The sequence below is a fragment of the Falco punctatus genome (assembly GCF_963210335.1).
Source record: "Falco punctatus genome assembly, chromosome: 1".
Lineage (NCBI taxonomy): Eukaryota > Metazoa > Chordata > Aves > Falconiformes > Falconidae > Falco > Falco punctatus.
In genome coordinates, this window is record NC_137580.1 from 97,987,840 (window position 1) to 98,000,458 (window position 12,619).

Genomic DNA, 12,619 nt, shown 5'->3' on the forward strand with positions numbered 1-12,619 from the left:
TTGGTTTTCTGTACTTAATAGATGTCGCTTTACAGCAGGACTTCAGAAACCAGGAAGGCAGACGCGGGGCGGCGCGGCCGGCGGCGGCCCCTCAGGGCAGCGAGGACCCTCCCTGCCCTCCTTCCCGCGCCCGGGCTGCCCCTCTCCGGCCACCTCGGCTCGGCAAAACTCCCTCCTCCCGGGCAGCCCCGGCGCTCTGAGCGGCCGCCTCACCTCAGCCGCCCTTCCTCCGGCCGGGGGGGGGCTCAGCCGACCTCGGGTCCCGCTCCTCCGCTGGCACCGGGCAGTCCTCCCCTCAGCGCCTCCCGCCCGCGCGGAGGGCGGCCGTAGGTAGGGCTCCCCCCGCCCCCAGCGCCAACGGCCGCCGGCTCGAGCTCAGCGGTCCCCCCCTCCCTCCCCCTCCCTCTCCGCCCTCCTCTGAGGGAAAAGTGTGTGTGCGCGCTGCCGCCGCCGGCCCCGAGATAAAGGCACGGGAAGCGGAGCCGGCTGCAGCCGCAGCGGAGGGCGCTCGGGTGTAGCGGGGGAGCCAGCGGCCGGGGAGCGACGCAGCCCCGCCGGCTCCCGGGCCCTCCCCGCCCTTCGCTCGCCCGCTTGGAAAGTTTTGCCCGGGGAGCGCGGCGGTGCCGGGGCGCCCGTCAGGCTCAGCCCGCCATGGGCGCTGCCCCGCCGGGCCGCCCCCGCCGGCGCTAGGGCAGGGCGCGGAGGGGCCGGCGGGCGTGCGGGGCCGAGGGAAAGAGCCGGCGCCGGCATGGGCGGCAGCCCGCGGCGGGGCTGAGGGCGCTGCGGAGCGAGGTGTGCGTGCGGGGCCGGGCGATGGCGCGCCCGCAGCGGGCGGCGGGCGGGGAGAGCTAGCGGCGGCGGCGGAGCCCCCCGGAGCCGCGCCCGGGACGCGTCCCCGGCTCCTCGGCATGGCGGGGGCTGCCCGCGGCGGCGGGCCCCGCTGCCCGGCGGCCCGGCTGCTCCTGGGAGCGCTGCTCTGCGGAGGTAAGCGGGGCGGCACTTGTCGCCGGCGGGGCTGCGGGAGGGGGCAGTGGCGGGGCTGCGCCGGGGCGCGCAGCGGAGTCACCAGTTGATCGCGGACGGGCTGCGCCGGGCGGGTGGCAGCTGCTCGGCGGAGGCTCGAACTCCTTCCTAAGCCAGCGGCTTGTTTCCCACCGTAGCGGCGTGTGAACTAAATCGCTCCTTCCTCCCTCTTTCCCCCCTTGCCTTTTCTTTTCCTTTAAATCCTGCCTCTGCCTCTGCTGCTGTACAATTTGCACCCCCCCACCCCTTCTTTTTCCTGCCGTTGATTTGAACGGTAGGAAACCTTGCCGGCTTTCATTTGGCTGAAATGAGAAACAGGGAAAGTTTCCCTTCTTCCAGTCTCAACGACGATGCTATTTACAAATGCATCTTAAGGGATCTTCTCTGTGGGTGAGGGGGTCCCAGCCCCAGCTTGGAGCAGGACATGGGGAGCGCTGGAAGCTGTAAGGGGCACCAGGAGCACATGACAGTGCTCAGGAATAGCGTCCTTCAAATTGCGTTGGAGTCCTGCGATGGTAGCTCCAGGGACTGACTAGAAGCCCAGTTACCTGGACTGGACAGGGTGCTTGTTATCTTGATTAAAGGGACGGCTGAGGAACAGGTTTGTCTTAGCAGAGAGGTCATTTGAACGATCTGCTGTTTTTTCTCATCACTGAACTTCTGTGATCACAGAGCCCCTCTGACAAAGGCAAATATTCTGTGAAGTGATTGAGGGATGCAGATCGTGCATGGTCCAGAGAAGAATTTCTGTGCAGAATAGCAGGCGACTGCTGTGTATCGACACTTCTTGTTTTCTTGCTCAGACCATGATAGTTGGGGGTATTTTCTGAAAACATACCCTTTTCTCCCTTTGGAGGGGTGGAAACTTGTTAGACTGCAGTTCCTGCTGTTGTTGCCATCCCTAGAGGGAAAAAAAAAATAATCTGTCTTTTATCCGGTTGGTATTAGTGATGCTGTTTGTCGTAAGAAGATTACTAACAAAAGACTCTTCATTGTTTAGTTTGGTCCGGTCCTGCCAGCCTCTCTCCCGGCGTAGTTGGTTGTAGAGGCAGCTGTGAGATACACAGAAGGATCTCAAGAGTGAAGCAGGGGCAGAAGCAGTAGCCATTCATAAAGGGACTTCTCCCACCCTGGTTGGTAGGGAAAACAAAGTACTTGGCAGAAAATTGCATGGCCTCTTAATGCCGGTCATTTTAATACACTACATTAAAATTAATGGACATCCTAGTGACTCAACGTGCTCTGAAAGTGCTAATGTGAAGAATCTAAAATACACTTTTCTGTTTTGATTGCTGCGTCCTGGAGGTGTGAATTATATTAGCCTTGCGTTCACCTTCAGAGACTGCTCGAGATTAAGACTTGTAAAGAGGGCTCTGGCATTTTTCTGGGGCAGCATCTTTTCTGCCACACAGCTTTGACAGTCACAAATGCATCTTCTCCAATAAGCGCTTGCATTAGGTTTAATATATTGAGTGAGGCACTGATATATGGGCATTCTCTGTCTGAGAATAATAAGAGAAATATGTAGGATATGCTGCTGCTTAAGGGTGGGAAAAGTGCTACAGCAAGAGGTTATGAACAACCCAACCTTGTTAAGCCATTTCTTTCTGCTGGAACGTGGGTCAGCGTTGACTTGGCCATGCTGTAAAAAAAAGTCAGCGGTGGTGCCGCAGCTAGCTGCTACTAGCAGCAGCTGCTGGGAGTGCCTGGGCTATGCTCTGAGAATAAAAGAGAAAATATAACTTTCCTTCAGGGAAGAAAAGCAGAGCTTCTGAGCAGGGAATTTGCCTCTCAGCATTGCTAGGCACAGTAAGATTTAGAAAAGAGCCGGTTAATTAAACTTATTAAATAAGGTGTTTGTATAGTTTCCTTGTGAGGCCCTAACAAGCATTTCATTTGCGCTCCCCTTGTGTATTTGCACTCTTTTTGTTGGCGTGTTAGGATAGTGATTGTTCTTGAGAGCTAAAGTCCAACTAAATGAAAGTCACTTTATAGCTTGCAAGCAAAAACGTTTGTAAATGTGCTGAGAAACTTACTATTATAGACAAGTTGTCATTTGCTATTTAAAGAGCTATATTTACTTCTCCAAACTCATTAACATCTCTTATCAGGCCTGAATTTCTAAGAAAATTCTCCTGAAATGTTGCCTTAGGCTTCACTGTGTGCCATTATGCTGTAGTTATTATCTGGCCAATAATGTTAATTCATTCAATCTCAAGAAAGAAGCTTGGCATTTAATTTAAGCCATGCCTCTAGTCAGACCAGGATGTATAAAAAGTCAGCATGCGAAAGTGCTCTTGCATTTAGGTACAAGCACATGTTTTACGTTGGATGCCTGTTCCCTAGGTGGAGAGAATGTGTATGAAATCATATTTACATAAGTAAATCTCGAGTGTATATATGTTCCTTTTGGGAAATGACCTCTTCTCAGCAAAGTGCTAATGCATGTGCTTAAGCCTCTTTATAGGCAATAGGAGGTATTCATGAGCTTGAAGTAAGGTGGGGTTTGTTGTTTTTTTAATTTTTATTAATTGTTTTCTTGAATCAGAGCATAAATGTGAACACAAGTGTACAGATTTACTTTATTGTATAATGCATAGATAACTGGGAAACCTCAGTTTTGTAGTAGCTGTGAACTAGAACAATATCCTAGAAACTGGAAGCACAGAATCTAATGAAGTCCTAAAAAAGAGTTTAAGGATGCAGAGGTAGAGGATTGATTTGTTTGCGTAAGAAATACATATGGGCAAGAAAGTACTGAAATGAGCAGATGTTAAAGGTGCATGGAGTTACCAGAATTTTAGGTACTTAAGTGTTTGAAAACAAATGCAAACAGTTGTGCATCCATAGCTTGGTATAGTACCTGCTTTTGTTCTGCTCTTCTTTACGACACAATTGTGGTATAATTCCTTGGCTTAGTTATACTGGCGTGGAAACTGATAGAGTCTCTTTATTTTGATTATTGTTTCATTATAATTTTAAATTATTCAAGCAGTGAAGTTTTTTTTATATCTTTGAAAGTTCAGCAGCACAGCATGCTCTAGTGTTATGGAAAACTTCCTTAATTTTCTTTTTTTTAAATTTCATAGCATTAGTGCTAGTGAAGAACACAGCAGGGACTTGCATTATGTTAAATTATAACTGTGTGGAGTTTAAGTGGCTAATTTCTCTTTCGGGTATAACGCTTTCAAAATGGAGATAGTGCTATTAATATTCTAATTTACTTTGTTTTCATATTTGGTGATAAATCTTAAAGTTTATTAGACGCTGTACTTATAGAGTAAAATAGCCAGTAGTTGTATTATAAATGTCTGTTGAAGCACACTTCTAAATGTGTGACTGTATGATATACAATGTCATACCTGTGATTGCTTTTCTAATGCATAAATGTCTCCATTATATGGCTGTCCATAAATGGCTCTTGAGTTGGGGAACTAAATATTTGTATGAAACGAAATAATAAACAGCACACCATTATGTTATCTTAAACGGCTAAATACTCGTGAGTATTGACAAACTGTTCATTGAGATGAAAGCATGGGGATTTTATTTAGAATGTGGATTCTGTTCTGTGTTTTTCTTTTTAAACTACTGACGAAGCAGTAGTTCAGCACCACTGGAAAGGTGGCTTATAAGGAATGGCTAGAAATTCTATGAGTAACGGCAAACTTGCTAGAAGTGTTGGTATACAAACTTTCCTGCATAGAGTTTTCAAGGTAATGCCCATCTACAGTAAATCTGAGCTGTTGTCCGTAACTGTGGTTAAGGTCATGCCTACTTTAAGGCAGCTAGTCGAGAGACAAATAAATACATGGAAGTTGGAAATCTTCAGAGTATGATCACGTCATTGAAGAGGAGTCAGAGATTTGTTGTGCTGAATCCCAGGTTTCTCCAAGGCTTTGGTGTAAACCCTTTGATTTGCTCATGTGCTGCATGCAATTTTGTGCTGCCACACTGAGATGTTGGCAGTAGTTCACATCTGGCAGGCTGCACTAGATGTGTCTTAGCTATTTTGAGAGAGACAAAAAGGATTTTACAATAAAAGATGTAAAAGTAAAATGGCGACAAGTTGGAGAACTGAAGTGTTTAAAGACAGTAATTGAAAGTCATTTAATACAGATGTTAAAAAGCTAAACTTAGGACGTAAGAGAAAGAGAATGCATATTGTGGGTGACTTAAAATAATACTTGTCCATCAGTTTGAAGGAGACATTTACTGTATGCTAGGTAGGTTTGATACCAAAGAGGAAAGTGGATTTAGTGAAAGGAAAGCTGTGTAGCAGGAATCAGACCTTGCCTCTACTGTCAGGAATAATTCTGTCTTGCTGTCTGGATCAGTCATTTCCTCCTTTCTCTCCCTGTCTCTTATCTACTGATTGCCATTTTGATGGTGAAAGACTTGATGCTGGTTTGTCCAGTGGGACCTTTTTATTTGCTTACAGTCTAAACACTATGGTGATACAAATACAGGTAGTATGTTGTGATGCTGTAGGGCGTGAATTTAAGGTGTTTGGCTGAAATTTGAGTGTTCTGTCCTTCATAGTGATAAGCAATAACTTTCTGGCCAGAAAACTTGCTTTTGTCTAGTTCAGACTCTTGTCCTGACTTGCTCTTACAGGCCTGAGTCCTTTAGATTTTATTCAGTCTTCCTTACAGACGCAGTACCCTGGCAAAACAGTTTCACAGTGTTCAGCTCTTCAAGCAGTTGTACTGTTTTGTGTTCTGTGGACTGGCTCAGGCTCTAGTGACAGATGTGACCCCTTTGAAACAGGGACGGACAAATGGTGCATTGAAAGTTCATAGCTTCTGCAGTCTCCTCACTTAGAGGTATCTGGTAAAAGCCTGCGGATGCATCTAGCTTTGGTAATAATTTCAGTCCAGTAGTGCCTGTGTCTGTTCTAGTTAGATAAAGAGAGAGTATTTCCATTTGCTATTTGTTCACAGTTTGGGGGTCAATACACAGCCTCAGGTCACCATTTTTCTTTTCAACTGTATCTAGTGAAATGGCCCAGTGAGTCAACTCTTCTATTTTATTTGCTATTCTAAAGCATGTTAATCTGTTGAGCTTGAATTCCATAAACAAAGTGTCATCCCCATCACTAAAATTACAGGCATCTTCGCAGCACCGGTCAATGAGGCAAACTTTTCTTTCGGGAAGTACATTTTGACTAAGTGGTTCTTTGCCACCACGCTTAAGAAATGTGCTAATGTCTTACTATTGCATCACTGACATCTTGGGTGAGTAACTTTGTGCTTGGAGACAACCTTTTCTGGCACTTCTTTTGCTTGAGTAACACATGTCATACTAATAGTAGTTCCACTGTCATTATCAAAAACATTTTCTTACAACTGTACAGTTCTAGTAGCTTGACAGATTTAAAGAGCTAGACAAGTCTCCTTAAGTAGATACTTCTTTTATTATATACTGCAGTAAGTATTCAATCTGATTTTGCCATCCACTAGTGTTACAAGTGTCATGTGTAAGATCAAACGCCTTTTTGGTGGTTGTTCCTTCTCACGTAATGTTTTTCATTTTCTTCTACAGTTGTTATAAAGTTTCTATAGTTTTGTAGCAGGATGCTGTGAAATTTTAAAATTTTTTTACTATAAACACATTCATGTCTGTTGCTACCAGAATTTCTGCATTTGATGCTTTTAGTTGTATGTTCTTCTTTAAGATCAGGAAACACAAACCTGCTGCAAGGGGAGACTGTGAGTGAATTGCCCTTTTCAATACTATGAAGCAAACACTAAGCCCCAAAACAGTGGCTAGGAATTTGACATTTGTATGAAAACTTTGAAGTTAAATAAGAATGTAAAAGGGGGGAAGCTTGCTTAATAATGAAAAGAGACTTTGAAAAAAGTTTATGCTTTCGATGGAAGAAAAGATTTACTGATCTCCTGAGCACATCTAAAAGTCAGTTTCTCTGTGCATGAAGAGGAAATCTTAAGTAAACAAAAGGTGAGCTGATATCCCGTGATACTGCTGCAACAGAGGGGTTGCTCCACTAGATTCTGCTCATTAACTCCAACGTGCAGTCACCGAGTATAGATGTTGAAATATATCCACCAATACATCTAATGTTGTATTACTCCTGTAATTGCTATATTTTTCTGCTTGATAACTTCTCAACTGAGCAGTTAGTTTGAAAATATTTTTGAAACTGATATAATTTACAAAACAATTCATGTGGAAATTTGTGCTTAAATCTAAAACTTAGATAATTTAGTGTTTAACTATTTCACATAAAATTATCATTTTGACTTTTACTAGATGTATTCAAATACAAACTGATTATAGTGTAGATATTGTATAGAGCAAATCATTAATATTTGTCTATAATACTGCTCTGATATTAGAAAAATGAACCAGCTCTTTGTAACTGCTATAAAAAGATTAGCATTCCAAATGACTCTTGAAAAGCATTTTAACTTTATGTAACAATTTAATTTTGTTTTCTTCTGACTGAGAATGAAAGTAAATTTCAAAATGTTAGTTTCTGTCCTTGTGAAATTCCATTTTCCAACCAGTTGTATTGCCTGAGGGTGCAGTTCCTTACCAGCTTGAGCCAATGTAAATTGATGCTGCCAGGTTTCTGCCCTCTCCCAAACTGAACAACCCTTTTTCTGTGCCAACTCCGGCATGCCTCTAATTCCTCTGTAAGCTGCTTCAGGGAGATAAAGCATATAAAATAGTCTTTCTTTTTTTTTTTTTTAATAAAGGATAAGTTTGTATCACCTTGGGATCAATTTACTGCTTGTATAAGCAGAAAAGAGGATGGGCCTAATGGGGGAGGGTACAGCTTAGACAAGTACAGTACTGCAGCCTAGCACTTGCAGTGGTATGGCTTTAATTTGTTTGTGGGACACTCTAGTAAAAATTAAAAAGAGAGAGATTGTTATGGGAGTTGCTTACATTGTATGTCCAATGCAGGATATTAAACACTGAGAGGTTAGAGAATATGAGGGGCACTTGGTAAATGATGCAGCTTTGATTTCTGTATTGGGTATTTTTTCTCATTTTGCTGATTCTGTATCATTTTGAACAAATAAAGTGAGGCTTACATTAATGCATCACCATTTCCTCATGCAGGTAAAAATGTACTTTTTGATGCTTACGATTAAACTATCTTCATTAACTCAAACCAAACCAAATACATACCACCACCCCACCCCACCTCCAACATAAAAAAGCCCAACCTCCCAACTTTCTTGCACTATTATTACAAACAGGACTGGTAACACTGCTTCATATTAGAATTGCCATTAAAAGAGTTTGGTTTTAGTTTCTTATAAATTTTTCAACTGTTAACTGTTTCAGCTAAAATATTCCATGCCAAGCATCTGCCTCAGATTGAATACATTTTTTTATTTTCCAGAACTTCAGCCAAGAGTTCAGTGGTTTACAAGAACAGAGTTGGGGGAGGGGTGGTGGGGTGGGTGTGGGGGGCTGCGGTTTTCCCTTTGTTTAAAAATAGTTGCTGACCTGTTTTTAGGAAGCACTGATACCCCGATGAAACTTGCCAGGAGGAGACTTGTGAGATTGCTGAGGAAAGAGTCTACGGTTGATTTGATGGGATGTCAATGTAGCAACATTTGAAAGAATGAATTTGCTTATGACAAGGAAAAATTTGATGTGTCCTTTCAGCTAAATTCTATGAAAATTGCTATGTGCTGGGCATATGCCATGTCAGGGTGAGCTCTGCTTCCCTTGTGGATGTCTGACCTGGGAAAAGTGTAAGAGCTGTGGGCAGGGGCAGTGTCCATCCTTGTGCTTTCTATGCTCCATCCTCTTTCCTAGCTGCAGGGGAGATTTCTGGAAGAGGAAACTGCGTAATTGGAATAAAGAAAAGACAAAGCTGGAGCTTAAGGTGGGAAATGAAATGGGCAAAAGGAGAACGGTGCAGGACAGTGTGGTCTGGACACTGGCAAGGACAGGGATGGGTGGGAGGGGGAGTCAGGCTTTCTGGGTAAGGAGGAAGAAGAGTAATCGGGGGAATAGTGACTATAGAAGGTGGTGTGGTGGAAAAAGTGAGGATGGGAGTTTATAGGAAGGCAAGAACCTTGGGAGAGAAACTTTGAAGGAAGATCAAGGTTGTGTAAGGGAACATCTCAGAAAGCCAGGGCTAGAGCTGGAGTGACAAAATGAGCAGAAGTATGTTGGGGAGCATATATGAATTTCAGTCATGTTGATGGAAAAAAGGATTCAGGCTGGAACAATATGGATGTAGAAGTACATAGCTGGAGGGTACAGTTGTGGGGTTTTTTTTGTCAGAGCCTGGGATGCAGAATGCATTCCTGTAGTAGTGATGTGTTGCATATGGAGAAGGAACAGAGTTGGACAGGTGGGGCACAAGCCTGTTGTAATGGCTCCTGCTCCAGTGCCTGTTGTAACCAGGTAGAACCTTCCTGTTGCCATCTGTGGGTATGGAGTCAGGGCCAACTGTTTTCTGATTTTATTTATTTATTTATTTATTTTCTTCACCTGTGTTGAGCCAGTGAAACCTAACTGACCTGTGGCCTGTGTTTACTGCACTATTACAGCGTGTTTCTTCCATACACTCATGTTCAGTGTTTGCTTGCTTGGTGGTGTGTATATGCTGGTCAAGATAGTAATTACGCTTTATCCATCTTTATTCTTTCAAACATGATTCATTTTTGCACTACTGATGTGCTGTTTTTATTTTTTTAATTTCATGCCTCTGTAGAAAGAGCCAGAATGTTTGTTTTTCCTCGGTAGAATCAAATGACCTATCACTCTGCTGGCATGGAATAAACAGTAGCAAATATAATAAATAACTACTGTGGAGAAGGTAATATAGTATTGACTTCTCAGTACCTGTTAATTTTCGCTGATCAGAACATCAGGGAAGAGGGAGATTGAATTTGTCCACCTGTAGTGAGGGTGGACACCTGCTTGTGAATAGCATTAGCCTGAAAACCCATGAGGGTTTCAGTCTTGTACCAGATTTATGTAAAAACTTGCGGGGCAACAATTTGTATTACACTTCTTTCATGCTTCCTGGTAAATTTACATTGTCATTCCTCATGTTCCTGCATTTTAAATGATGAGTTTAATTTAGAATTTCTTTCTTGTCTGCTTTGCTCTTCTGGTGGGTACTCTGAAACCTGATCATGTGTTTTACAGCTTCAGGTTTGCAGTATTGAACTGTTTAGATGCAAAAGTTGTTTCTCTTTGTAGTTGTAGTTTGGGATTTGGACCCGAGTCATACAGTATATGGATAGCACAATTAGAGAAGGCCCCACATTTTCTGGAGACAGTGTCTTGGCTATAAAATCCTTGTTCAGTGAATTTCTAGGTGACGTGCTTTGGCACTGATAGCCAAAGGGAGCTGCACATGCCTCATGTAAGTGTAAAGCCTATGCCTTTTGGAAAAACTGATGTGACATTACATGAGTTTGTGATTATTCTTGACTGGGTCTCTTTGTGCTGGTATGTCTTTGTTGTATATCTTCGAATCTTAAGTCTTTTAGCTTACTATTAAAAATAATAAATTGTGTTTTATTTGTCAGGGTGAATAATTGTTATATTTTCCATCTTTTATGGGTACTCAAGATGACAGTCTCTTATGAGAGATGCTATTGAGCTCATACTGTTTAAAATGCCTTTGTGCTTCTGTTGTTCACAATCATCCCATTGACAATTTCAGAAGGAAATCTATTAAAAGAATTCAGAAATAGGGAACTCTCTTTCCATGTATTTGTTTAGCATGCCTTCTTGTCATTCCAGCTCAGTGAGAAAAGGGATTTTTTTTTAATGGGAAAAGCAAGAAATTGTAAGTAGGGTTTCCTGTTGTCTTTAATTTGCCAGCTGTATGTGCAGATGTGAATGCTTAGGTAATGTATCAGATTTAATTTGTTCATATGTAAAATGGGAATGACTATAGCACTTGATTATCTTTTTTTATCATAATGCATGTAGAAAAAAATATTTTCTTCTTTGGGGTAAAACTGCAAGTTCTTTTTACAATAATATCTGCAACTCATTAGATAGTAATGTGAATTACTGTTTCATTTTTACCCAGGGAAAAAACACTCTGATACAAGATCAGTTTCACATGATGGTACTCAGCAATTCACTGCAGGTGCTCATTAGTCATATTTTCATATTGATTCCATAAGCTAATGTGTTGTGCTTTGAAAAGTCAGCAAACTAGTAGAAGGAATTTTTCCAATTGTGTGTGACATAATGGAATTAGTATATTCTCTTTTTTCCTTTGGAATGTCACGACCAGTCTGGAGATGAAAGAAGGGTGCTGACTGGTCTTGAAAGACAAATGCTGGTCTGGAAACACCTATAGTGCCGTCTATCTGGAAGGTCTTACTTTATAATATTATACACTTATTCAAAGAACCATAGATGCATGGTGTTGCTTTGGCTGTTTCATGAATTGGATACTGCTGTATTTCAGGCTCAAAGCTTTGCAAGTCCTCAAAGCTTCAGGCTTCCATTGAACTTTAGTCTTGGTTTTGAAAATTAATTTAGAATTAAATTAGCTATAGTGATGAAACTGTGGCACTTTAATAGGAATCATCAGATGACATTTAAACACATTCATGTAATGCAGTAGTGTCAGAACAGGTTTGAGGTAAAAATCATGCCTTTAGGCAGTACTGTTCAGGAAAGTCATAAAACGCAAATAGTTTATTTGAAGATTACTTATATTGATTAGTTCTTGTTTTATTTGGGGAGAGGAAAAGGATCCACTTCTGTCAGTAGCACAGATATGTAAAGTTGAGTTAATCTACAGTGCTGAGTGCCTGTAAAATTATGGATCCTGATCTAGACCCTGAAATGGATCTCTCAGCTCTGTATGTTGAATCAAACTAACAGTGGCCCAAACCCACTTAAACATTAGGAATGTTCTGACCATTTTTGTACTTTGTGGCTCCTGTATCTACTGTCTTCATTTATCATTTAATAAGAGTATGCCAAATTGAAGCCTTGGGTTGCCATATTTACTAGTTTCTCTTGACTTTGTAGTTCATTATGACTTGGACTCTTCTGAAATTAAAGATTAGATTTCAGTGTTGGAACCTATACATGAATAACTGCCAAGACTCTGGCATAAGCTGTTAGCTGATCAAGTTCTAGCTTTTTTGTAATAAAACAAATTCTGCTCCATGGGCACTCTGTCATGCCCTGTGTATGGCAAGTGAAATCCTGGTTCTACTTATTTCAGTAGGAGTCTTCCTATTCATCCAGATTTCAACCTACATATATATTGCTCTGTGTATGTGTGTATATATATATATCTAACAATTCATGGTCCATTGGTAAAATGTCTTCAGCCTGCCATGCAATTTCCCTTCCTATGAAGGGAAACCGATTTGAAGATGGCATTCGGAGTGCTATTTGCAGGCAAATAATTGTTTTGTGTGAATTCTTCTTTACAGCATTTACATATTCCTTTGCTGGAAGAGGGGAGCTAGTTCAGGATGTAAGATACAATTTGGCACTGCTAGACCTTGTCAGAGCTGAAGTGATTTTGGAAATGTGTCTTTCTCCTGCTAATTAGTCTATGTTTATAAAGTCATAGCTGCAGTTCAAATAGTTCTATTTCAGCATCCTTTAT

At 42.2% G+C, this 12,619-nt stretch overlaps 1 protein-coding gene across 1 annotated transcript in view; it reads left to right on the forward strand.

Moving 5' to 3' along the window:
• Window positions 1-318: 318 nt before the first annotated feature.
• Window positions 319-12,619, forward strand: part of TMEM132C (transmembrane protein 132C) — a 222,386-nt gene continuing 210,085 nt past the window's right edge. The window contains exon 1 of the mRNA XM_080407547.1: window positions 319-984. Within this exon, the coding sequence (XP_080263673.1) occupies window positions 909-984 (76 nt within the window). The 5' untranslated portion in view covers window positions 319-908. The remainder of the gene's footprint in view (window positions 985-12,619) is intronic.